Genomic DNA, 25,623 nt, shown 5'->3' on the forward strand with positions numbered 1-25,623 from the left:
AACGCGGAACAACAAATCATAAAGCAAATACGAGAGCGAGTAGACGTCAATCGGGAGCCGAATAATATCTGGGTTTAGGGGGTTACTTTGACTAGCAAAGTAGTTATACAAAAAAGTTAACCATCCACTACTTTTTACAAGTAAAAACTATAAAAATAAATACCCTTTAGGGTTTTGACAGCAAATACTGAGAATCTCGTTTTATCAGCGACATATTGTTTTCCAGATTGTTTTAAGATGATTTTAAATGTCGGAGGGCCTGATAATATAGAAAAAGACGTTGATATCTGTAAAACTACCCAGTGATCTGTCGGTAGGTACACTAGACACGGGTGGGAAACATATTATCTCTTTTGCTGACTTCACCTAAGCATAAAAACCATTGCTACGCAAATTATAGCATTGGTTTCATATCTACTAGAAGTCTTATATGTACAAAATCTCATGGTATGAGGCAGAAATTTATCCACTGTGGGTGCGAGTAGGTTTGGGTGTAATAAAGGTATTTTTACGAGCGACGCCGCGGGACAAAAAGGCTCTCCACAGGCGACCCCTACAGCCCTTTGTCACCAACCTGTTGATACAGATCGTAAAATAATACGTAATAAAAATGTAATGATTGTGTTTGGCCAACATTTCTAGGATAGATTGATTTTATTTCGGGTACTCCTGTCTCCTGGAGCCTCTCGAGTGACGTTTCAACTGCACCTCGTATGTATGTATAATAGGTACATGCGGCGCGCCCTGGTGGGTTGTCAGCGTCTGACAACTTATCTGACTGAAAACTTACCTGGTGAAAACCAAGGGGACAAACCCTAGACCGCGTCTTTCTCCATTTTCTTAGCAATTTTGTGAAACAAAGCTAAGAACCAAATCCTAATCCTAATCCTAACTAATATTATAAATGCGAAAGTAACTGTGTCTGTCTGTCTGTCTGTCTGTCTGTCTGTTACTCTTTCACGCCAAAACTACTGAACGGATTTGAATGAAATTTGGTATACATATGTTATAGACCCTGGGAAAGAACATAGGCTACTTTTTATCCCGGAATTCCCACGGGAAAACTCTTAAGGCGAAGCGAAGCGCGCGGGAACAGCTAGTGTCAAATAAAAGAAACAAATTCGAATCTCTAAGTCTGGAGACGAAGATAGACACACACCCAAATGACCGAGCCAAACTTATGAAACACCTCATTTTCGGTCGGGTTCACTAGACCTAAACATGTTAAAAGAGTATTGAAGCGTGTGGCTATTTCCTGGCTATTATTAGCAGGCGGCAGCGCCGAGATCGATCCTCGCGCCTCCACCTGTCCGCTTCATTCATTCATACCTCACTTATACATACTTGTATTCATGTTAGCATACATATGGATAGATCACCAATTTTTTTACATGATCGTAGTAGAAAATTTAAGCGGAGTGCCTTTCTTCCATAAACTAAGATAAAGGACACAAAGTTACATTTTAGGAATTCTAACATTAGGTACACTTAATTACATTACAATATTTAATTATTTATTTATTTATAAACACTTTATTGTATAATGATAGACACAGTTACAAAAATGGACTTAAATATATTCAATATATTCATTTTATTTCTATAGGATGACAAACATTAGGTACTTAAATGCCGAACCCCTGAACAATGAACACAGCTCGTCATATCGTTTTCTTACTCTCAATTATTAGAATAGTCTCCATAGATCTCCATTTGACACAGTTTTATTAGAAAACCTTTGATAATCTACTTGATTTCCCAACCCTTTCGTTAAGTACTTATGTTCGTTGGTTAAATGGCATGAGGCTTACAATAGTTACAATCCTACACAAAAGCGTAGGATATTAACACGAGTGCGTAGGTTGACTTGCTGACACTGTGCGCTTAACGCCACGCTATTATGGATCATACGGGTATCAGTAAACTCAACGATGTACAGTCAACTAAATATATAAATAGGATAATAAATATGTTGCAAAGGTTGCCTGGAATTAAGCGTTTTTAACGATAAGGCCGTCTATTGAGTAATTTTCCTTTGATTAAAATTGATATTTTGTGCTCTGTAAAACCAATAAAGTAGTAGGTATTCTATTCTATATTTAAGAAGGCACGTATGTTTTTAATTTTATTATGCTTAATACTTGAATAAAACTAGCGAACTCATTTTTTCAAATTACAAATAAAATGAAGATGATATTTGCTAAAGTAACATTTTAATGAGAGCTATAACGTCATTTCACTCTAACTGCCGTGCATATGCAAGTAAAATTTAATAACTACTCAGTTATTCCACTAAAAGGGTAATTCCAAGAACTCGGAATGTATGAAAAAGGTAGAGTTCTCTAGACAACGACATAACTAAACGGGTAATATATGAACTGTTCATTGTATTTTACAATGCAGATAACAAGACGTCTCAATTTAATAAATAAATATACTTTTTTATAAAACAATATACTTACCTATTTTTTTTAAGGATGTACCTAGTTAAGTACGAGTATCGAATTCTCATGCCGCTATTTATACCTATGTGACACGTTTAACAAGAGAATAAATGAAGATTATTCTAGCTTATAAAAAAACGAACGAACAAGAGCCTTTATGCTAAAGTACGCTTAATAAAACGAAATAGAGGTGTGACTTTTTCTCGCAAGGTAAAGTGACCCCCCAGAATACATCCATTTCGTCCGTAGCCTCTCCCGCAGTTTAATAATAAAACGTCATTTGACATCCTGACAAATAGTGGAGCGTGAGACATCTGTAAGAGGGGATATAACATTTTTTTTTATAATATTGCCTAAACGCTACTCTGGTGCTACATTTTACTGAGCGCTGGCTGAATGTAATTTGTATGTCTGCATATAAAGAGACTACTTATGATGTATTAAATTTAAATAACGTTATCTAAAGATGTCATTTGATCAAATTCTAAATTAAGGGCTTATTTTTCAATGGTCAGATAAATAAAAAAATAAAAAATAAAAAAATGGTTATTAAAGAAATGTTACTATTCTGTTAATGAATTTATAAATGATAGATCATGTGAATAATTATATTTTAATAATTTACTTTGTTTAATGTATTATAATATTATTTAATTGTATTTTAAATGCATGTTAAATTAGTACCTACTTAATTATGTAAATATTCAATGCGATATATGTTGCTCAGAATAAATAAATTGAAATTGAAATTGTTGTCTGAAGAATAAAATTGTTGCCGTCATTGTCTAATACAAACATTCAGACGCAACAGAATCAGAATAACGCCTCCGATAACTTTTATCTGACTATTGAAAAATAAGCCCTTTAAATGTTTTTTTTTAAATTGGGAACATTTTGTCAGTGCATCTTTTTCATTGCTCGCGAGTGTATTCATTAGTTCACATGCTGTGAACAGACTAAAGCAATAAGACCTCCCCGTGGGTCAAGTAAAGTTGAACTATCTAAAACATAATATAGGTCTTGCATAACAGCCTGCATTAAACATTGTGTGGAGACTTCAACATACATTGAATCTGTGAATGTTACACTTAGGCCCTGTTTCACAATGTCTGGTTAGTGGCTACCTGTGGATAAAATACATGCTGTCACTCTCTGTTATTATTTTTTTGACAGTGACAGCATGTATTTTATCTCACAGGTAGCCACTAACCACACATTGTGAAACAGGGCTTTAACCTGTTATTTAAAAAAAGTAATTAAATAAATAATAAATATAATAAATATGTGGGAACATCTCACACACGGCCATCCGACCCCAAGCTAGGCAGAACCTGTGTTATGATAGATAGATAGATAGATAAATTATTTATTTACTTAACACAACACATACACAGGTTACACAGCAAGATTTTTAACATAAAGTTTAAGATTACATAAACACAAAACACTATTAAAAGACATGCGGATAGAAAAGCAACATGTGTATTTATCATGTTAGCAAAAGGGTTCTGACTCAGCATAATACTATGATTATAATTAAATAATCACAGCGCTGGTATTCTGCCAGGACCAATTTTAGTGAGTGGGAGTGGAGCCTCAACTAAACATAAATATGTGTGTAGTAAATATGTAAAAGTGTGTTGTGGTACGTTATAATTATATTTATACTAAAATAAAATAGATATTTATACAGGGTGTCCCAAAAGTCAACGTCATCCCTTAAAGGGCTGATAGGTCAGCTCATGAGAGGCCAGAATATCACAATATGACCTTAGTAAAAACTCGATAATTTTCGAGATATTGACACTTTTATAAATTTGCTGAAAATCGACACCTTGGATCAGTTTTTTGCGTGCCGCCGGTACAAAAATCCATATTGTTAGAATTTGATTGGTGTTGCATCACCCTATATAGCCCTGCTATTGATCGCAGTCAAAAAAAATATCGAGTAATGCTGTATGTTTAAAAAAAACACGGTTTTCAAAGTCATAAAAGGTAATCGTATTTTTTTATAAACAACTTTGACTCTACATACTGTAAAATAAATATACCACGCAAACCTGGCACCTTATTTGAAAAGATTGCTCATTTAATGCAGTTTCCAAAATGGTATGAAACGTTGCTATTGTTTTAATTAACAAAAAAGTTATTGGTATTTTAGTACAAAACGACCTCGATGCAAAATTGTTTGAAAGATTTATCTGACTGAATTTATTAAGGGTAAGTCATTTTGGAATGAGTAAAAGTAAAATAGGTGGTGTGGCCGGGAGTGGGAAAAGAGACAACGTTGTCTCAGTTAATAAAAAAAGCGCATTTTGAGTATCTTTCTCGAAAAAAGTGGACTATAGCAACTCCACATTCCCCATAAATGTAGCGCATGGTAACGTACATTCCTGAGTAGTGCTAATGTGTGATATAATGAAGTAAAAAGCTTACACATGTACATTGTACACCCACAGTATCCAAAAAAGGGACAGATCAGTTTGTCATTAACATTACCTCTAATTACTTGTTATTTATTTTAAAGTTATTGTTAAACAAAACCTAACTCTCAAAATTATGATTATGACCATTAATGAGTATTATTTTTTGCTGATTATGTACTAAATATAATAATGTGGTGTTATAATTTTGAGAAATAAAAATAAAAGTCAATAAATGTTTGTTTTTTTAAAAAAAGGCAAAATATGTTTCATAAGAGTTTGGCAAGTTTTTTCTTACCTATTTTTGCGTCATCTATGTTGCCACGGCTGACCCCACCACCTATTTTACTTTTACTCAATCCAACATGACTTACCCTTAAAAAATTCAGTCAGATAAATTTCCTTCAAACAATTTTACATCGAGGTCGTTTTGTACTAAAATAGCAATAACTTTTTTGTTAATTAAAACAATAGCAACGTTTCATACCATTTTGGAAACTGCATTAAATGAGCAATCTTTTCAAATAAGGTGCCAGGTTTGCGTGGTATATTTATTTTACAGTATGTAGAGTCAAAGTTGTTTATAAAAAAATACGATTACCTTTTATGACTTTGAAAACCGTGTTTTTTTTAAACATACAGCATTACTCGATATTTTTTTTGACTGCGATCAATAGCAGGGCTATACATGGTGATGCAACACCAAAAAAATTCTAACAATATGGATTTTTGTACCGGCGGCACGCAAAAAACTGATCTAAGGTGTCGATTTTCAGCAAATTTAGAAAAGTGTCAATATCTCGAAAATTATCCAGTTTTTACTAAGGTCATATTGTGATATTCTGGCCTCTCATGAGCTGACCTATCAGCCCTTTAAGGGATGACGTTGACTTTTGGGACACCCTGTATATTATGTTATGAATGTATGTATATAATAATATGTAACAATAAATTGTGTTAAATGATTATGGGTGTATGCTATGTAGTATGTGTAAACGAATATATTGTGATGTGAGTTTAAGTGATATGTGTGAAAATGATAGCAAGTGATGTGGTTATTAATTTGCTGGGTGACACCTAGAAAAAGTATATGGCGAAGAGAATGCTAGAACGTTAACGTTATGGGTGTCGGACAGCTGATATATCTACACAAATACATAGATAGACAGATACTTAATATAAATATTAACACCCAAGACCCGAGTACAAATATCTGTTTTTAAACAAATATCTGCCCCAGCCGGGAATCGAACCCGGGACCTGCGGCATAGCAGTCAGGCCCACTAACCACTACGCCATTCGACCGTCAAAATTGAACGTTTTACCTATTGAACAGAACTGATTTCTTAAAAATATTTACATAGTTCAGTTCTAAAAGGGTTAGAATCTATCTTAGGGTGGACCACTGTGCAGTATACAGAGTGAAAATTGTTGTTGTAAAGCGGGAGGGTCAGCCAAATGGACTCGACTTCGCATTCTGAACATCTTTTGTTTTTAAACTTTGGAAGTTCCAGAAAAACTACTACCAATACTAAAAAGTCACGTGTCCACAAAGTTTTGTGGGGACGTAAAATCACATTTTCGCGAATTTATCAAAGTAATTGAAAACAAGTTGTTAAACTTTAATGAACGATTTGACTTTATTGTGTATCGGTGAAGCACAGAAAAATACTTTTTATATAGGGTATTACCAAAAATACTGAAACTGAAAACCGAAGTGAAGCCTATGAGAAAAGCTATAGTTTATTATAAGGCAATACCTACTTAGTTAATAGTTTATAGCTTTGTTTATAAAAAACCTTTCAATTTACACAGCTTTTCGTTTTCTTTATTCATACACAGCGCCTATGTCACCATTTGTTGTCTGAAACCTAAACAAACGTTAAATTTTATAAGATTTGCCTGGTTCGCACAATGTGTGTACTGACTTAACAATAATGTGTGTACCCGGCCTAGAGACGCGTGTAACTTTCATCATGTTCACGAAAAGCAAGTACCTCTTGCTACGTCGTCACGAAATAATAAGTATAGTGTTGTTAACAAACCTACACGTATACTTACGTTACCCTATGCATGGCTACAGTGGAGGTATAGAAATAAATGTATTTTTGTATGGAAGATTAGCTGAAGTAGTGCGCTGAAGAACCGATGACAGGGGGGCAAACGAGTTTTCGAGTGGAGGCCACGATCAGGCCAGCTTAGCGTGGGACGCTCTCTAGCCCGCTGCTAATACCTTTTCATAACAGTAAAGCGATTTCATATTTGGTCCCTAATATAAAAGTGTTTTGAGTACGTCAAGTATATATTATGCTATGTCGATCATTTCTTTTCTATCCCACACAACAGCCCAGTTGTACAGGTTAAATTATTCATAGTCTTCTTTACATCATTAGGCGTGCACTAGTTTCTTTAGCGACATATTTTAGTATTATACTGTAAGCCCGTTGATTAATAATTGATAGTTTGTTAGAAGGTTCGTCGGCAGGTTATTGTTACACTCCACAACACATTGTAGGAACTTTGTATAATGAGTACTTAAGGGTGGACACCTTGCTGGCTCAGTTGTTGTGGGCATAGAGGATTATTTTGTCTGAATAATTTTAACTTTGTTTCATTGTTACGGTACCCACAAAGTGAGTTAATGGCGGAATTGCACAGGCCTAAAATAAATAGAAATAAAAATAAATTCAATTGAAAACCTGTGTTAGCAGAAATGTGTGTTTGGCTATTATTCCGTGCAGGTTTTTAAATGGTAGGTTCATTGTTACCAAATAGATTAAATTACCTACGCTTGTTAAGTTCCCGAGGCTGAGTTTTGCGCCTGATGAAGACATAATAAGCGGCTCATTTTCATATAACACATATATTTTTCATCACTCATCCTCTGAAATTTTTTTTATAGCTTTTGCTAATAATGTAGCAAAAATATTACAAACATACTTAGGTACTCGTTATCTCTGTAATTGTCACAATTACTCAAAATCAACTTTCTGCTCGTATTAATGAGGTAGTTACCTACTTCGATTTGCGTCGGGTTGCCTTCCCTTAACTAGGGTCGCGGTAAGCTGTTTTTAATGCGTTTTGTTCTAAGACTGGGTTAGAGGGAGCCTTATGTAGAGCGATAGTGCCCCATCCTAGTTGGCATCAAATACTCGCTCCTTACTGGGTAGGCAGAGATACCTATAATGGCTGCATCCAGTTTTTGGTCGTGTTTTATGTTATCTGCCTACCAATGCCCGGGCTACTTAAAATCGACCATTAAACCATCGCTTCATAAGCTAAATTCAGTAAAAAAGTGGTCTTCCATCCTCTCTCTCTCTCTCTCTCAGCCTTCCGTAGTCCACTGTTGGACATAGGCCTCTCCTAACGATCGCCACCCCAAACGGTCACCCGCCATCTGCATCCAGCGGCTTCCCGCTACCTTCCGCAGATCATCAGACCAACGGGTTGGGGGGGGCGACCGACACGCCGTTTGCCGACACGGGGTCTCCACTCCAGAACCTTTCTACTCCAGCGGTCGTCGGCCGTCTTCCATCCAATACATTATATATAATTTTAGATATACAGCATGGCACATGTAGGTTTCGGCTTAGTATACCCTTTTTGCCACACCCTGTATACTTTAGACACAAATGGCAATATATCTATTTATAATTTGAAACGAATGCAGGATTTGAATGAACGTTTCTTGAATAGGTCAGTAGATACATAAGCTATTATTATTGATCGAACCAGATTTCATAGTCACTTGTAACTACAAGAAGGAAGAATGGAATCGAATTTTCCATAAGTAGGTACAATCGAAGGTAGGTTAATAATATCGTGATAGTTGTTATTGAACGACATTCACTGAGGCCTCAGCTGCACGGGGTAACGATTGCTCGTTACGGGACGTAGACCCTTTTCACCTATGAGCCTAACAATTAACTATCGAACTGTATTCAATTATACCTAATACACTCACGAGCAATGGAAAAGTTTCCGTGAGAAAAGCACCAAATTACTCCTAAACGGAAAAGCTAGCTTAATGGCGCCGTCTGCAATTACTGGACAAGTACAAGTACCTAGTATAAATACTTAATGGATTAAATTTTATAACAGGAACTGGTGGAACTTTTTTATTGCTCGCGTGTGTAGTTATGATTGATGATGGTTCTAGAGTTGAGCGATTAACGCGTCTGCTTCTCACAAAAAAGATGTGGTTTCAAAATATAAATCTACAGATTTAAACCTTACATCGTCCCGCTTAATTTCACATCTTCACTGCTCCATAAGCAGGGAGGTAGGTACGTTGGCTGCAAAAGGATTAATAAGTAAAATTATTATAGCCTTCCTAAATGTTAACGTCCGTAAAGTCGAGCAGTCGTTACTGAAAATACGTGCGACGTAAAGCCATCATTCAAATATCCCTTTTATTGTTTGGATATTAAAGAGTTTATACCTTTTGATGTAGGATTATTTTCCGGGATATATTGTGCAGCTGTAGGTATCATATACGTAAGTACAGAGTGAAAAAAATAGTCGGGCACTGGATGAAAAATACCGTACCCACCAGTTAGCCAATTTAATTTAAGTAATGGAGACATTCCTTAATTTTATTAGAACCTACATACACTATTGAACAGAGGGATCAGCAATGCACTTCTGCCTAATTTAGGTATAGGTAGGTACCTAGGTACTGACCGTTCTTAAATATCAGGCGTGAGTTTTTTATAAATAGCCTTTAGTTAATACTTTTCGACGTATTTTTTATAAAAAAAAAAAAAAAAAAACACGCACTCACGCCTTGTACTAATGTACTCCCTTGCGGGGTAGGCAGAGGTGCATTGTTGCACCCACTTTTCGCCAGAGTGTTATGTTAGTCCCAATGTAATAGGGGGCGGGCCTATTGCCATTTAACGGGCACATCCAAGACCCGAGAACAAACATCTGTGTTTAAACAAATATCTGCCCCAGCCGGGAATCGAACCCGGGACCATCGGCTCAGTAGTCAGGGTCACTAACCACTACGCCATTCGGCCGTCTTTTTATACTACCTAGTTTCTACGTCATATCTGTCGTTACGGGATTAATCTGCAAATAGGAATCGTTTCGCCGCCGCTGCTGTCCCGATATGATTTATTCTGTAAATATTGTTCCGCCACCAATCATGGCGTGATGGATTAATCGGCGATCAAGTGTTGCCTCCGCGACGGCAAATACTTACCCCGGGGAAACGTTAACCCTACCCACTTAAATGCCAACTCCTACGAATGTTTTGTTAGAGCTGTGAATAGGTAGGCATGGGAAGGGTTAGATACGTAAAGAAATTGGGAACGTAGGCGCAGACAATACACTTTTATGACAATTTGTCAGTATTTATTTATTTACAACTATACTAATCGGTGGTAGCCAGTGACCTGCTCTGAAACCTGGCCTCTAGTAGTGATATTGCTACTGAGAGGGGATCAGGTTTATTTGCACTTGGCACATAGTCTATTCTGTATTATTTGTCCTATACAGTGTGTTGTTTTTCGAACCCGACAAACTTTAAGGGTGGATTCTACGAGTAATTTAATCGAGAAAAAAACCCCATATGTATAAGTATAAGTATAGGGGGTATAAGTAACTTAAATTAGATTTTCTTCTTCTTTATAGAAAATCATATCTCGAGAATTAAACGCCTTACGGACATGAAATAAAATGTTTTATCCGCAAAAAGTCATCTCTATCCAATAAAATTATCCACAACTGCTTAAAAGTTACATAAAAAAGTTCAAAACAACTTTAAAATGGCTACCATATTTTGAATATTGAGATTTGACCCCACATATGGGAGTTTTTTCTCGATGAAATACCTACCCTTAATGTTTGTCGGGTCTGAAACCTTCGTTGAGAAGGTAACTGATGAAACTCATCCGCCCTGTTAAACTGTACAAATGCTGCACTGCCTTTGTTGCATTTTAAAAAGTTTAGATTTCCCTCGAACTGTGAGCCAAACTGCCACTAAGGCCGAGGCCTCATTGATGCCATGCGGTAATGCATATATTTTTTAATAAAATGACCGCACCACACCGCACCAATGGGGCCTCGCCTTAGGTGCCGTAGCGTTAAGTTCGTACTACCTCGTTCAGGTAGGTACTACGTTTTAAAATAAAAGACACAGAGTAATTTTATATCTTATATTCATTATTTATCATACTCAAACACAACAAGCTTGAACAAAAATGGCTCTTTCTAAACAAAATTGTGCAAAAGTAAAACATACAAAAAGGTGTCCTAGATCTTTACCTAAATTTCATACAAACAAATTAATTAAAAACGTTACAAAAAAAATACATCTTGTACATTGTGATTTAAGTAAAAGTAATCTTGAAGATATCTAAAACATACCTACCTAAAGTCTAGGTAGTCGACATTACTAGTCAATTATTAAATTTTAAATAATTGACAGTTCAAAATCTGCAGATCGTAAAAAAATTAATAGGCAGACACGTCGAATTTAACAACACAAGTATAACGGTAAAAATATATTTGAAAAGCTTTAAATAACGTAGTGTTAACTTTAAATTACACAATTCTAAGCTATTAACAATGGTTAGGTATATAGTTATAAATAAGGCACTGGTAAGTATTGGAAACCATTTTAAAAATTAGAATGAATGTTTTATTTTGATTTGTAGTATTCGAAAACTCAATCATATAAGTAAAGACAGACATGGTATACTGAAATTCATACAGTATGCATTATCGGCACCTATGTCCACCAGTGGACGAATATTGGCTGACAAATTTATTAGCAGATTTGTATTTTATACACGTAACATTTTTATGTCATGCAATAAAACAGGCACCCAGCATATTGCTATAAACATATTAAGGGCCTGTTTCACAATGTCTGGATAATGGCTACCTGTCGGTTAAAATACACGCTGTCACACTCTGTCATTATGTTTTTGACAGTGACAGCATGTCTTTTAACCGACAGGTAGCCATTATCCAGACATTGTGAAACAGGCCCTAAGTATAAATAGATTTAAGTAGTGTCAGTTTTAACAATTAAACAAGAGACACGTTATTTTGTAGACTAGTTAACGGTAATACTTTATTACAGTACAGAATAAAATATGGGATTTTGTAATAATCATTATGTAACTGGTAACACAACGTATAAGAATTTATTTTAACCCGCCAGTGGTGACGTATATGTCTGTGAGACCGGGTGGTTCGAAAAAGTCGAATAACTTTCTCACTAGCCATCGATTTTTGTTGTGATTTCGGGTAGCTGCCTCATTTCCCATCCCCCATCGTCAGTCCACCCCGCGACGGTGACTCGTGCGCAGGTTTCGGAGTTTTGGCGCCAACCCGGTGCGTGAGACCGGGGTCACCGACTATGTAAGTCAAATTTAAAGATGTTTTTTAAATTTTTCATACATTTTTTTTATTTTTCTTGACTGTATTTTTGTTTTGTGATTGTAAATTTCATGATTGAACTATTTTTAATAGATAGTTGTAGGTATTTATACAAATATAAGTACTTAATAGATTTCAATAAGTTTTTACAGTCATATCAGCTAGTTTCAGCATGTCCTTGAAAATGACGACGGAGATAGCTGGACCTTCAAAAAATTGTCAATGTTATGAATGTGGATAGCGAAAATAACAGAAAAAATTAATATATTTGTCACAAAATGTAAGAAATATATGTGTTACGACCATGTAAGTGCCGTCTTGCAGAGACTGTTTGGCTGTGGAGAAACAATGACTTTTAGTGTATTATTATTTATTTATTTTTGGTAGAAGTATATAAATTTTTGTTTTTTTTTATGAAGTTCGTAGTGTTATAAAACTATAAAAGGTGGACTTAGTTATAAAAAATTACATCATTGTTGTATTTTTTTAATTTTTAAGATGATAGGTGAAAATTATGTAATTATTAAGTGTTCTAAGTACCATGGTAAAAGGACTAATAAACGAGCCGTGATTTATAAAAATGCTTTGTTTTATTGTCAAACAAATACTTATCTTTAAAATTAAACTAATTTTAAGTAGCATGTGTAGTTAATTAAGTAAAAAAAATAAGTTTGAAAATCCCGGTGCGTGAGACCGGCGTCACCAACGATGTAAGTCAAATTCACGTCACCACTGGCGGGTTAAACACAACGTAACATATTTTAGTAACTGCTTGGAAAATCTAGTCTTATGTATAGGCCTCTACATATTCGTTCTTCTACTGTAGTTAGGTATAGGTTTTCATTCAAAAGCTAAAATAAATTTGCTTTATACAGGGTGAGTCTTTCTTAGGTGCACATCCGGAAGTATGTCACAGAGCTTTCATTCTGAACAACTTATGTTATGATGACCTTGGGATATTCCCGAAAAAAAATAACTACTCCCCATAGTCCCCATACACAGTGTCACGTAAACAACCAATTTTTGTATGGGGAAGCATCTTTTTTTTTCGTTATATCCCAAGGTCATTATTACAAAAGTTGACCTATGAAAGACTCACCCTGTATAATGTGATCAGTTGCACGAAGGAACTTTAGAAGAAAAATATTTGATGTCGAACTTAGTTTAGAGCCCCTTCGTGGATTACAATCTGATCCTACCAACGGAAGACTGAAATATATCTAACAATAATCAGTCGTAAAAACCTATTAAATGCATTGGCTATTTTGAACTTTATTAATTGTTCCAATCTGCTTAATTAAGTAGTTTGATACAATTTAAGAGAGACTAGACGCTATGATGATATATAAGAATATTACTGAATACACTGACTTCTAATCAAATCTCACGAAACTTTACATCTATATTAAATGTTCTTACAAAAAGCGTATTAAAATAGAGAAGCGCTATCAATAATGAACCTTACAACATACGATACAATATCACAAGACATATTGAGAGCGAATCTATCGAATCAGACACTAGCTAGACTACACATGTCCTTGAATTTTGTGACGGGCATGGGATGAAATATGGCAGTGGATATAGCGACCTTCTTACGTCACAAAACCCAAAGAAACATACACTCTAAAACCAGTAAGATAACATCAAAAATTAGCTAAACCCACCAGGGGTTAAATGGTGCAAGTTGCAGTGATAAGCGAATGTGTGCAGTACGATGCGACAATCAACAATCCGTAGAAAGAATTCCGTAGTTTTTCTAGCCACGGAGGTTCCTTCTACATCCTCATGTCAACGGGCCTCGTTTATCAGCCGTATGCACGTGGTGAGAAGGTATTTTTTCTGTTGTTCGTCATACAGGAATATGACTTTGCCTGTGCCGGTGCTAGGGAACATTCCTAGAACCTTTTTCTTGGCGGTCGGTATGTAGACTCCCTTGTTCACTGCAGTCGGGAGCTCGGGTATTTCTGGCCACAGGTACGTCCAGACGATCTGTTTCAATGAGATAGAAAGAAGATCATTTACCTATTCATCTAGAATCCAGGCACTACCGGCTACCTGTCTCTGACTACGTCTGAACGTGGTGCCAATATTGTAGATTTTTGGCATACAGATCTACCTATGGGTAAGAGGGAGAAAGAAAGAGTCCAAAGTGATACGAAGAACGAATCTGCATCATTCGTTCAATGACTGATAGATAGATCGACCGTATCGATACGACCCTCCCGTCGTGTGGAGACTCTTGATAGGTTAGTACCTAGTCGGAGCGTGTCAATTCCGCAATAGACGACCAAACAACCTATGGCGTCGCTCGCTCTGTCCTCTATAGAATCTTGACGCATTTCCTCTTCACGTCGAAAAGGACCTAAAAATGCTTCAGCTTAGTCTAAAATAACATTTATGCATAATTAACTGACCTGCCATCCACCAAACACGTTGTTCTTCTCCAGATACAGGATGCGTTTGTCCGTGCACAGCACCACCTCCTTGGCGGGGATGACCCACACGTGCGCCGAGTAGCGGTCCGTCGCCGTGTACTTGCCCTGTGGGTAGGGGGGTTAGTCAACTAGGAAGTTGTGAAATGGTGGTAGAGTAATATTATGACTGACAAGTAATTGTAAAATTCTACGTCAAAGATCTATCGATCCTATCGTCTAATAAACTATATTTCAATTTCAAAGGATAGTTCTCAACCGATATGGCTTTACCTAAGGATGAGATATAGAGAAAATCAAAAATTCAAAACCAGAAGGCGGGAAAAAACACGGTTAGCTAAACCTAACTGTTATTCTCTACACTAGTTAGTTTCTGCTCTACATTACTCAGATGCTGCTCTACATTATTTAGTTTCTGCTCTACATTTTTAGTTTCTGCTCTACATTTTTAGTTTCTGCTCTACATTACTCAGATGCTGCTCTACATTACTCAGATGCTGCTCTAACTTACTTTCTGATTTACACTACTCAGATGCTTCTCTACATTTGTTATATTCTGGAAACTTACTATAAAACAAAAGTGATCAAAATTCCTCAACAATACCTTCTCGAGTTCAAACAGCATCTTGTACCCCTCGGCGTGTCTCCGGGAGTAGGGCCTGACCCCCGAGTCAGCCGGCAGGTAGCGCGGCGGCCGGATCCGGGTCACATCTTCTGATAGATCTGCCGCCCTGGTACATTGAGGTGAGAGGTTTTAGAATATTGTAAGGGATTAAGCCCCACTTGCAAAAACATATTAAATCTAGATTTAGTGTTAAATCTCAATTTAGTGTCAATTTTATATGGACTGACGTTTCTTAAATCAAGATTTGACACTAAATCTAGATTTAATATGTTTCTGCAAGTGGCCCTAAGTGTTATTTCATTGATTTTGTTCTATGTATACTGGGTTAAATTGTTATATAGGTAATTAGGGTTGCCGGGGTTTAGGTGGGGCAATAAGAATGCACTTAGTAAACCATAGTATCTGTAGGGAATCGAACCCGGACGGATACTTAATAAAACATGGCTATGTATTATGTATTTCATAAGAAGTTAGTTACTAAGAATCATGATATCTGAATTACTCCAATACAAATTAATTAATAGTTATTCAACAAGCAGGCAAAAAGCAAAGCAGTATATAGCTACCTGTAAGTACTTAAGTAAAATTTTGTCATGTCGATCTCTAACTACTGTTACTTACTACCTATGTTGAAACAGATGGGGTCACACTATGCTACTAGCCAGTCTAGCCACACGAAATAATTGTGATAAAGTAATAGCCAGCGCTTTAACGGAATAAAGCAATAATGAAGTTCTGTCATAGCAAAAAAATACTTCAGGCTTCAGGTTTAGGCCTACCAAAATATAGACCTTATTTTCACATATAGCAAAATAACCATCCATAAAATATTAATAAAATCGGCAGCATGATTCACCGTAAGACTAAAATACCTACACATCCAACTTTAACAAGCTTTACAGTTATCAGCTTGATAAAATAACAACGTACGCACAAACGCACCTTGTAGCAATAGACCTGAGCATGTAAGACGTGAAGTCAACGACCCCGCCGATCGGCCTCACTACGACCCCTACGGCGCCCTTGCCGAGGCCCTTAAAGAAGCCAGAGGTCCCCCCTTCTTGGGCACCCGTGAAGGGACTTCGCACCACGCCCGTCACTCCGTTCCAGAACGCCTGGAAAGGTGGGCTTGTTTTAATCGGGGGTCTATTCTATTCTATTCTCTGTGGGGTTGTAACCTGCACCTGGCGCTCCCGAATGGAACCTTTGTGCATATCCCCAATGTCTAATCAGGGTATTTTATGTACTCTTCGAGCCCTATGTCCCTGATTAGGGATTAGGGACCTGATCATGATGATGATTGTACCTAAGGTTTATAGTGATCCTCAAATCATAGACCATATTAATCTACAGTTGGCCATAAGCCTCGACCATTTGTGGACGGCGTTATATGTGTGGTCCTATACATTTCAGGTGATAGCCTTGGTGGCTTGCGGATAGAAAACCGCAGCTTTGCCTTTTTCCTTTGCAACGGTAGATCTAGATTCTAGACTTTTGTCTTTAATGCATTAGTCGCCTTATCTGAATGGCATACAAGTCAGCAGATTTATGTTGAAAAAGCTTTATCATTATTATTGTTATATTCGAAAAATGCTATGCCAATCAAGTAAACATACAATAACGTCAATCAATAATCAAATTATAGTATCCAGTTCGTGTGGCTAGAACGTTGAAAAATATGGAGAAAAATAAAGTAAAAAATTACCAAAAAAGTTTTAATCTCTACCTATCTACAACTACGCGTATTTGCGAGTTATCTATCGTAACTCTGACGATCAAGAACGACATGACACTATTGCAAAAAAGACATCTTAACCCAGCACCCAAAAGCTGCCGCCATCGACCAAGCTGTTAAACACATGCGCAATCGTCCACCAACTACCTCTTGACAGCGTCTAGGGATCCGCTGGCGAAGTCCACGAACCCTGCCGTGGGCCGCGTCACCAGCCCCATGGCCCCCTTGCCCAGACCCTTGAAGAAACCCTCCACTCCTTGCTCTTGAGCCCCCTCGATCGGCTTGGTGAATACGCCAGTCACGCCGTCGTAAAAGCCCTGGGTTTGCGAGGAATTTAGAAACATCAGCGGGGAAAGTCGAATCATAATTATCAGTAGTCAGTAGGGTTTAAATTTTTGAGAGCAACATAAGTGTGTTGAAGGAAATTGGCGTTCTAAATTAATTCATATTTGAATTATTTTTTTATCTCAACTACAATGATAAATAAAAGAAGAATGTCGCCCAAAGACAGCATTACTCTCTCCTCTGTCATCCATTAATGTATGGCTGCAGCGCAAAAATCTCTCCAATATACATAATTTACCGCATCGTCATAAATACAAACTTTAGCGTTCCTTTATCATTATCAGGGCTAGTAGCACGGGGCGCATTTGAGACGTGAAATAAGTTTTGCATCGCGCAGCCTCAAGAGCGAGCGCGACGGTGAGCTTTTGTCACGTCTTAAGTGCACCCCGTACTAGCCCTTCATCGTCACAAAACATACCATAACGAGTCCCTTCCCGCTCCTCGCCAGCCCCTCCTGCAGGTTCGCGGGCGGCTTGTTGATGGTATCTCTACGGCGTCTCTGGTAGTCCTGGGATAGAAAGAAAACATTTTTATTCGTCGCAACATAGGTAAATACCGACACACATTTCTTCATTCCAAGCACGTGCTGAGGTGGTGTGTTTTTGACACTCTGGACAGCTAAATTTGTTTGTTTTTCATAGCACATGCTGAGCTGGTGTCGTTTTGACGCTCTGGACGGCTACTTTTGTTTGTTTTTCATAGCACATTGATGTTGATTCTGAAGGCAGAAATTCTAATTTTAACGCTGTCAAACTAAAAAAATTGCTAGCATAAAATGACATTTACGGAAACAATCATAGAGTCGAATTTTAAACAAAGAAATTAAGGTTTTGACGTCTCTAAATTTAAAATTACCGCCTTCAGAATCGATATCATTGTCTGTATTGTCGTGTTGTTTAGTATCCCTGCCTGTCTCTGTATGTGGGTACCTTGTCGAGCGAGAGCGCGGCCAGCCCGTGCCCCATGGCGCCGGTGATGCGCGAGACGGCGCCCGCCGCGCCGCCCACCGTGTGCCCCACCAGCGAGCGCACCCCGATCAGCAGCCCCTCCGCCACTCGCCCGGCCCAAGGACAATGTCGCACCGAGCACAGCCAAGTTGCCTTAGCACATGCTGAGCTGGTGTCTTATAGCACATGCTGAGCTGGTGTCTTATATCACATGCTGAGCTGGTGTCTAATAGCACATGCTGAGCTGGTGTCTTATAGCACATGCTGAGCTGGTGTCTTATAGCACATGCTGAGCTGGTGTCTTATAGCACATGCTGAGCTGGTGTCTTATAGCACATGCTGAGCTGGTGTCTAATAGCACATGCTGAGCTGGTGTCTTATAGCACATGCTGAGCTGGTGTCTCATAGCACATGCTGAGCTGGGGTGTTTTTGACGCTCTGGGCAGCAAGCTTTGTTTGTTTTGTTTGTTTATCATAGCACATGCTGAGCTGGTGTCTTTTTGACACTCTGGGCAGCAATCTTTGTTTCTTTTTTATAGCACATGCTGAGCTGGTGTCTTTTTGACGCTCTGGGCAGCAATCTTTGTTTGTTTTGTTTGTTTTTTCATAGCACATGCTGAGCTGGTGTCTTTTTGACACTCTATGCTGCCATCTTTGTTTGTTTTTTATAGCACATGCTGAGCTGGTGTCTTTTTGACACTCTGGGCAGCAATCTTTGTTTGTTTGCACATGCTGAACTGGTGTCTTTTTGACGGCTACTTTTGTTTGTTTTGTTGGTTTTTAACTGTACTATTTTCTGTATTGTCGTGTTGTTCAGTATCCCTGTGTGTCTCTGTATGTGGGTACCTTGTCGAGCGAGAGCGCGGCCAGCCCGTGCCCCATGGCGCCGGTGATGCGCGAGACGGCGCCCGCCGCGCCGCCCACCGTGTGCCCCACCAGCGAGCGCACCCCGATCAGCAGCCCTTCCGCGAACTCGCCGGGGCCTTGGATTGCTCCCTGTGGATTTAAAAATATTATGAGTTTCTTAGCTATATTTCTTAGATATATGTTTAAACACAGATATTTGTCCTCGGGTCTTGGATGTGCCCGTAAAATGGCAATAGGCCCGCCCCCTATTACATTGGGACTAACATAACACTCTGGCGAAAAGTGGGTGCAGCAATGCACCTCTGCCTACCCCGCAAGGGAGTACATTAGAACAAGGCGTGAGTGCGTGTTTTTTTTTTCTTAGCTATAGCTACATCAAAGCAAAGTCGCTTCTCGCGTCTTTATGTATGTACGATTTAACACATACACGATAAAAGTAGGCTCGGTCCGTCCTAGCCCGATAATATGACCGCTGACCGAGAGCGCTGGGATCGTGATCCTTAACATTACGAGTAGCATCCAGATAAGGACCATGCGTACTCTTACCGTGTGGGCTAAATAGTTGAGAATCAAAGCGTCGTTTGTATTTGTAAGTATCATAGAGTTGTTGTTTTGAACTCTGATGGGACTGTAAACTGCAAATCAATGTCTCTATCAAAGAAATCGTGATCGTATCAGCTATACTGTGGAGATGTTTTAACTTATTTCACTTATACTCAAATAATAAACAAAAACTACCAACATACCTGGAAAGGCTCATAAAACAGGTCCTCAACTCCCTTCTTCAGTCCAACCACTAATCCGTACGGGTTTCCGATCACGTCTAGACCTAGGACCAGTACGTATAACTGCTTCAGCGCTTGCCCCGTGTAGTGGCTTTGTACTTGAGATATCAGCTCCTTTTGGGACATGAACTCGAGCGTACGCTCGTAGTATGATAGTCTGGAAATGGAATATTTTGTTAGGTTCGCGTAATACTTTCACCACTAGAAAATGTTATAAAGTCAAAGAGAAAACATGTTTGTTATCTATCGAAATAAAAAATTTAAAGGTGAATTATTGAAGCATGAAGCGTCCGTAGTCGAGCGGGCCTCGGTGATCGTAACTGATCACTGAGGTTAAGCAACAACTGGCACGGTAAGCCATTGGATGGGTGATCGATTTCAAGTGGTTTTTTTCTGGACGCTTCCGTGCTTCGGACGGCACGTTAAGCCGTGGGTCCCGGTGGTGGCTTCGGCAGCAGTCGTTAAGCCTAGTCAGAGGCCTTCGGGCAGCTTTAGACATCTGACAGTCGGGTTGCCCACTTACCCGAAAACTTTAGTGTATTGTACTCATCAAAAACGGCGGTACGGCTCGCGACCTATCACGTGAGTACAAATGTACAACGAAAAGCGGGTGACTCGCTTGCGAGTTACCTCTGACTACCCATTCGGGGATTACAGTCGTGAACATAATTATGTATGAATGAATTATTTCGTGTCAGAAAAAAGGGTGCGTATTGCGACGTATAAAAACGAAATGTATAATTTCACATTAATAACGTTCACAACATATAATGAACGTTACGTATAACAACAAAATCTATATTTTCATAAGGTATAAGATTCAATTGGTATATCGTACATTTCATATAATATCAAAATAACTAACACTCACGAGGACTAATATCGATTCGTATAACATACATTACGTATATCAATTAAAATATATACTATAATTTTGTATAAAGTTCTTCTCATATCGCATAATCTGTGTTTAATTACCCAACGCCGTCAAACCCCCTAGCACCAAAACCTAAAGATAGGTGCGACGACGAGCAAAGCGAGGAGGAGCGTGTTAGGTGCACATGTACGTCGAAACCAAAGCGGAGCGCAGCGAAGCGGAGCGGAGCGTCTCCCAACATAGCTTCAATAATAATAATGCTGTGAAAACCCCTAGTACCAAAACCTAAAGATAGGTGCGACGACGAGCATAGCGAGGAGGAGCGTGTTAGGTGCACATGTTCGTCGAAACCAAAGCGGAGCGCAGCGAAGCGGAGCGGAGCGTCTCCCAACATAGCTTCAATAATAATAATGCTGTGAAAACCCCTAGTACCAAAACCTAAAGATAGGTGCGACGACGAGCAAAGCGAGGAGGAGCGTGTTAGGTGCACATGTTCGTTAAAAGCAAAGCGGAGCGCAGCGAAGCGGAGCGGAGCGTCTCCCAACATAGCTCCAATAATAATATATTTTTTTGTTCATTATACATAATGTTATTATATACGGTGAACAATATATGTTATAAACGTTATATATTTTAATCGATATATCAATTGAAATTATACTTTTTGAACGTTATTCTTTACAAAATTATGTATTTAGTAATTATGCCTTTCGTTTGTTATGCACAGTGATCGTTATACTTAATAAATTTATATCATATGGGCGTATACCTTGTGAATGTTATACCATGCGTTTTTATACCTCGTATTACTTACCCCAGAAAAAAAATTGGAAATGATATTTAGATGTACCATAAAAAATACATAGCTCGCTAGCTAGCTAGTAAAAGGTACCAACTTGCTCATTTTGGGAGTATAGTCGGGTGCTGCATTGCACATAGGTATACCTATTTAGCTAGGGGCACCTTTTATACTTACTTGAACACGACGTCGTTCATATCGGTAAGCGTGACTCCTATACTCTGCAGTATCGTCCCCACGAACGTTGGTAGCGAAGTCGCGCCTCCCAGCGAGAAGGAAACGTGCACCTAAAACAAAAGACATACGGTTCAAATTCATTATAGGCTCATATCTATTTCTCTATGACGGCGTATACCCTCTTTAAATTAGTCGGTCATAAATGGTTGTCGCCGTTTTGGTAAAATCTCCTGATTTGTACATAGTATACATCCTGGGTCTCTATATCCTCCCAGTGCAACCAGTCTGGTATTGGTCGCGTATTGGTGACAAAAACTAGAGCTGTACCCGTATCATGAAAATTCGAGCTAACGAATAGAATCGAATGCGAGTGCGACTATTGTCAACTTGACAGCACTTTCGAACACTTTTTACCTTTCGAATGAGTTTCGAAAAGAATGACCACAGAGTACATAATATTATTCTGACAATGACCTATGGAATGATAGCTGTCAAACTTTCGCAAATCTGTACACCGCAATACACCGCCATTTTGTTGTTGACAGGTTGACAGCACTTTCGAATAGACTATCGAATATGTCAGTCATCAACCTAAGCCTGTTGTTTTACATCAGAATGTGCTGCGTTTTTTCCGGATAGCTCTACTGGTGTAGGTTTTGTCACCGTGGTGAAAGCTCTAACCTATCCGAATAGTCGTCAGTCACAGCTTGCGCGCGTGTGAGTCTTTAGTGTACCCTAAGATACTCTCTAATTAATTAATCTTTTATCTAATCATTCGGTCATGATTGTAACCATTTTGGTCAACTCTCTCTATCCCTCTCTCTGGATGGGTACACATGATTGTATTGTAAACTATACACAATGACACACACCTTGAGCGGAGACAGATGCAGCATGTCGTAGAAGTTCTTCTGGTCGGAGGCCACGGACAGCGCGGCCAGCTCCTCCAGCGGCTGCTTCGCCGTGTTCAGGTCCGCTATGAACGCCTCCAGCTGGGGATTGTATTGTAGAGATTAATAGATGTTGTAGTTTATACATTGTAGACATTTTTTTTTGTAAATCTGTTAAACTTTCATGGTAATGGTCGCTGAAGGCGCCACTTTGTATCACTTAAAATTGTAACAGCTCATAAAATATGCTGATAATCAAAACCTGTACTAGCCATGGTAGCCATAATGACTTAAAGGAGCTCTATCGCTAGGTGTTACATATACGCACAAGTTGAGTAACAAGGTTCAAATTCCACTCATCCTTCGACCCAAATGTCTATCACACTCAACTCTAGACTCAACCATCCACAACACAAGCTACATAATACACTCACCGCCTCCTGCTCAGGCAGTGTCTTCGGGGGGAACATGCCACACAGCGCCGTCACAAGCCCCATGTCTATCACATAATATATAACTCTAGAACTCTAGACTATATCCCCTATGTAATACAGACAATATTTCACTCCTCATTTTTCATCCTTCGAGACCAATTTCTATCACACTCAAATCTAGACTCTATCCTCTACAACACAAGGTTAAAATCCCACTCACCGCCTCCTGCTCTGACAGTGTCTTCGGCGGGAACATGCCACACAGCGCCGTCACCAGCCCCATGTCAATTCTGACATGGAACTCCTGCACAAGTAGCTTGAAGTACTTGTACTGACGCACTTTGCTACAATACATCTCTTGACTCTGTCCTTTATGTAAAACTGCGTACAGACCGGCCAAACGAACGCCAACGAACGGGTTTCGTTGACCTTCGTTGCTGCAATCTGCCCTGTATTATGTATGATAAATATCCATCATTGGGCGTTCGTTCGGCGTTCGTTGGGCCGGTCTGTACGCAGCTTAATAATCCACAATCTCATCCTTCGGGCCCAATGACTATCACAATCAAGTCTAGACTCTATCCCCCTACGTAACAAGGTACACATTCCACTCACCGCTTCCTGCTCAGACAGTGTCTTCGGCGGGAACATGCCACACAATGCTGTCACCAGCCCCATGTCAATTTTGACGTGGAACTCTTGCACCAGCAGCTTGAAGTACTTGTACTGACGCACTTTACTACAATACATCTCTTGTCCTTTATGTAATACGGGAGATATTCCACCCACAATCTCATCCTTCGACCCCAATATCTACAACACTCAACTCTAGACTCTACTCTCTATCAACAGGGTTCAAACTCCACTCACCGCCTCCTGTTCAGACAGAGTCTTCGGTGGGAACATTCCACACAATGCTGTCACCAGCCCCATGTCTATCTTCACGTGGAACTCTTGCACCAGCAGCTTAAAGTACTTGTACTGACGCACTTTGCTGTGCTCCATCACGTGCTCCACGATGGACACTTCCACGAATGGCCGCATGCCTGTAATTAATGGATGATTGCAGTTTGCTTTGTCATACGGGTTATATGATATGTGTAACCATACAATGGAATTTCTGACATTCTTAAACCCATTTAGTAGTATTTTCCTGTGTAATTTTTATATTTTATTATTATTCACCTGAGCTTAGTTGTACCTATTGGGCTTGTTTCTTTAGGTCAACATAAAATACGCGAATAAACACAACGTGGCGTAGACGAAAACTGTGTCAATAAACACATATATAACGTGTATTTTTTGTAATCTTTACGATACGATACCTATGTTTCCTTGGTTGACGGAGCGCGGCGGCGGTGTGGGCGCCAGCACTAGCGGGAAGGTCGGCAGCGGCAGTTGCTGGTCCACCTGAGGAGGGTAGGGTTAGCAGATGAAAAAAAAAAACACCGGAATTATTGGGATATTTGTGAATGATTTATTATTTGTTCAAAGTTATACGGACTTAGACAGAAGAGAATTTTGAGTTTTTTTTAAACTGTGATGAGTAAAGTTCAATTTCCCTTGCATGACGTCGAAAACTATGAATGATTCGGGGAATTCGGGGATGACAGTCATGGCCGTATATGTATGTATGTATGGACAGCTTACCTGTAGTCTATGCAATCGTGCGTGGATACGTCGCGAGTGCCGCGTCAGGGCTATGAGACACCACAGGCCTGGTGACACGGAGCGACGCAGTACGCGCGGTGACGGCTTTAGGATTCGCATCTCTTCGAAGTCCACCTGAGAAGAGAAATGGTAAAGTTAGTTTGTTCCGGCGGCGTACCGGCGCACTCAGGCAGTCAAATAATCTGACTGACTTTTCTCCACGGTGACAAATACTAATGATGTAGAGCAATCACAAACAAATTAACAGTGGTCTATCGCTTGTATGAAGAATCGAACCTTCGAATCAAGTGTCAAACTACTTATTGTTTTCACAGAAACTAAGAAGAGTAACGACTAACAATAAACAAACAAAAAACCCGACTGCACGCTAAAAAGATGAAAACAAGCCCCAATGTTAATGGAAAGTATCGCAGGCGGGGACCAGCAGAGGGTTCACCATATAGCAGAATTTTACTTAGATAGGTACATACATTGTGTGGCGGTCAAGTTGGTCCCCGCCTGCGATACTTTCCATTAACAATGGGGCTTGTTTTCATTTTTTTAGCGTGCAGTCGGGTTTTTTGTTTGTTTATAATTATATTTTTGTATTAACTTTTTAGTTGTTTTTATTTTATGAAATTTTATGTCAGTAGTTTTAGTTTATGAACATTTTTTTATTTCAATAATTTTGGTGTTGTGATTTAAATACTTACCTACAATATGCATATTTTTGTAATGTGCTAATCAAGCCCTTTCATTTGATACCCCACACGGCATAGTTGGAAAAATATTATTTTT

General features: G+C 38.8%; 1 protein-coding gene across 1 annotated transcript in view; it reads right to left on the bottom strand.

Annotated features, from left to right (window-relative positions):
* Positions 1 to 12,999: 12,999 nt before the first annotated feature.
* Positions 13,000 to 25,623, bottom strand: part of LOC105391208 (intermembrane lipid transfer protein Vps13) — a 58,770-nt gene continuing 46,146 nt past the window's right edge. Inside the window, exons 53-64 of the mRNA XM_048622842.1 lie at positions 24,826 to 24,960; positions 24,501 to 24,585; positions 24,046 to 24,221; positions 22,724 to 22,843; positions 21,852 to 21,961; positions 19,960 to 20,155; positions 19,193 to 19,342; positions 17,818 to 17,907; positions 17,202 to 17,371; positions 15,299 to 15,425; positions 14,677 to 14,802; positions 13,000 to 14,251 (exon numbers count right to left, since the gene is read on the bottom strand). Of these exons, the coding sequence (XP_048478799.1) occupies positions 14,051 to 14,251; positions 14,677 to 14,802; positions 15,299 to 15,425; positions 17,202 to 17,371; positions 17,818 to 17,907; positions 19,193 to 19,342; positions 19,960 to 20,155; positions 21,852 to 21,961; positions 22,724 to 22,843; positions 24,046 to 24,221; positions 24,501 to 24,585; positions 24,826 to 24,960 (1,686 nt within the window). The 3' untranslated portion in view covers positions 13,000 to 14,050. The remainder of the gene's footprint in view (positions 14,252 to 14,676; positions 14,803 to 15,298; positions 15,426 to 17,201; positions 17,372 to 17,817; positions 17,908 to 19,192; positions 19,343 to 19,959; positions 20,156 to 21,851; positions 21,962 to 22,723; positions 22,844 to 24,045; positions 24,222 to 24,500; positions 24,586 to 24,825; positions 24,961 to 25,623) is intronic.

This window comes from Plutella xylostella, chromosome 9 (genome assembly GCF_932276165.1).
Source record: "Plutella xylostella chromosome 9, ilPluXylo3.1, whole genome shotgun sequence".
Classification (NCBI taxonomy): Eukaryota; Metazoa; Arthropoda; class Insecta; order Lepidoptera; family Plutellidae; genus Plutella; species Plutella xylostella.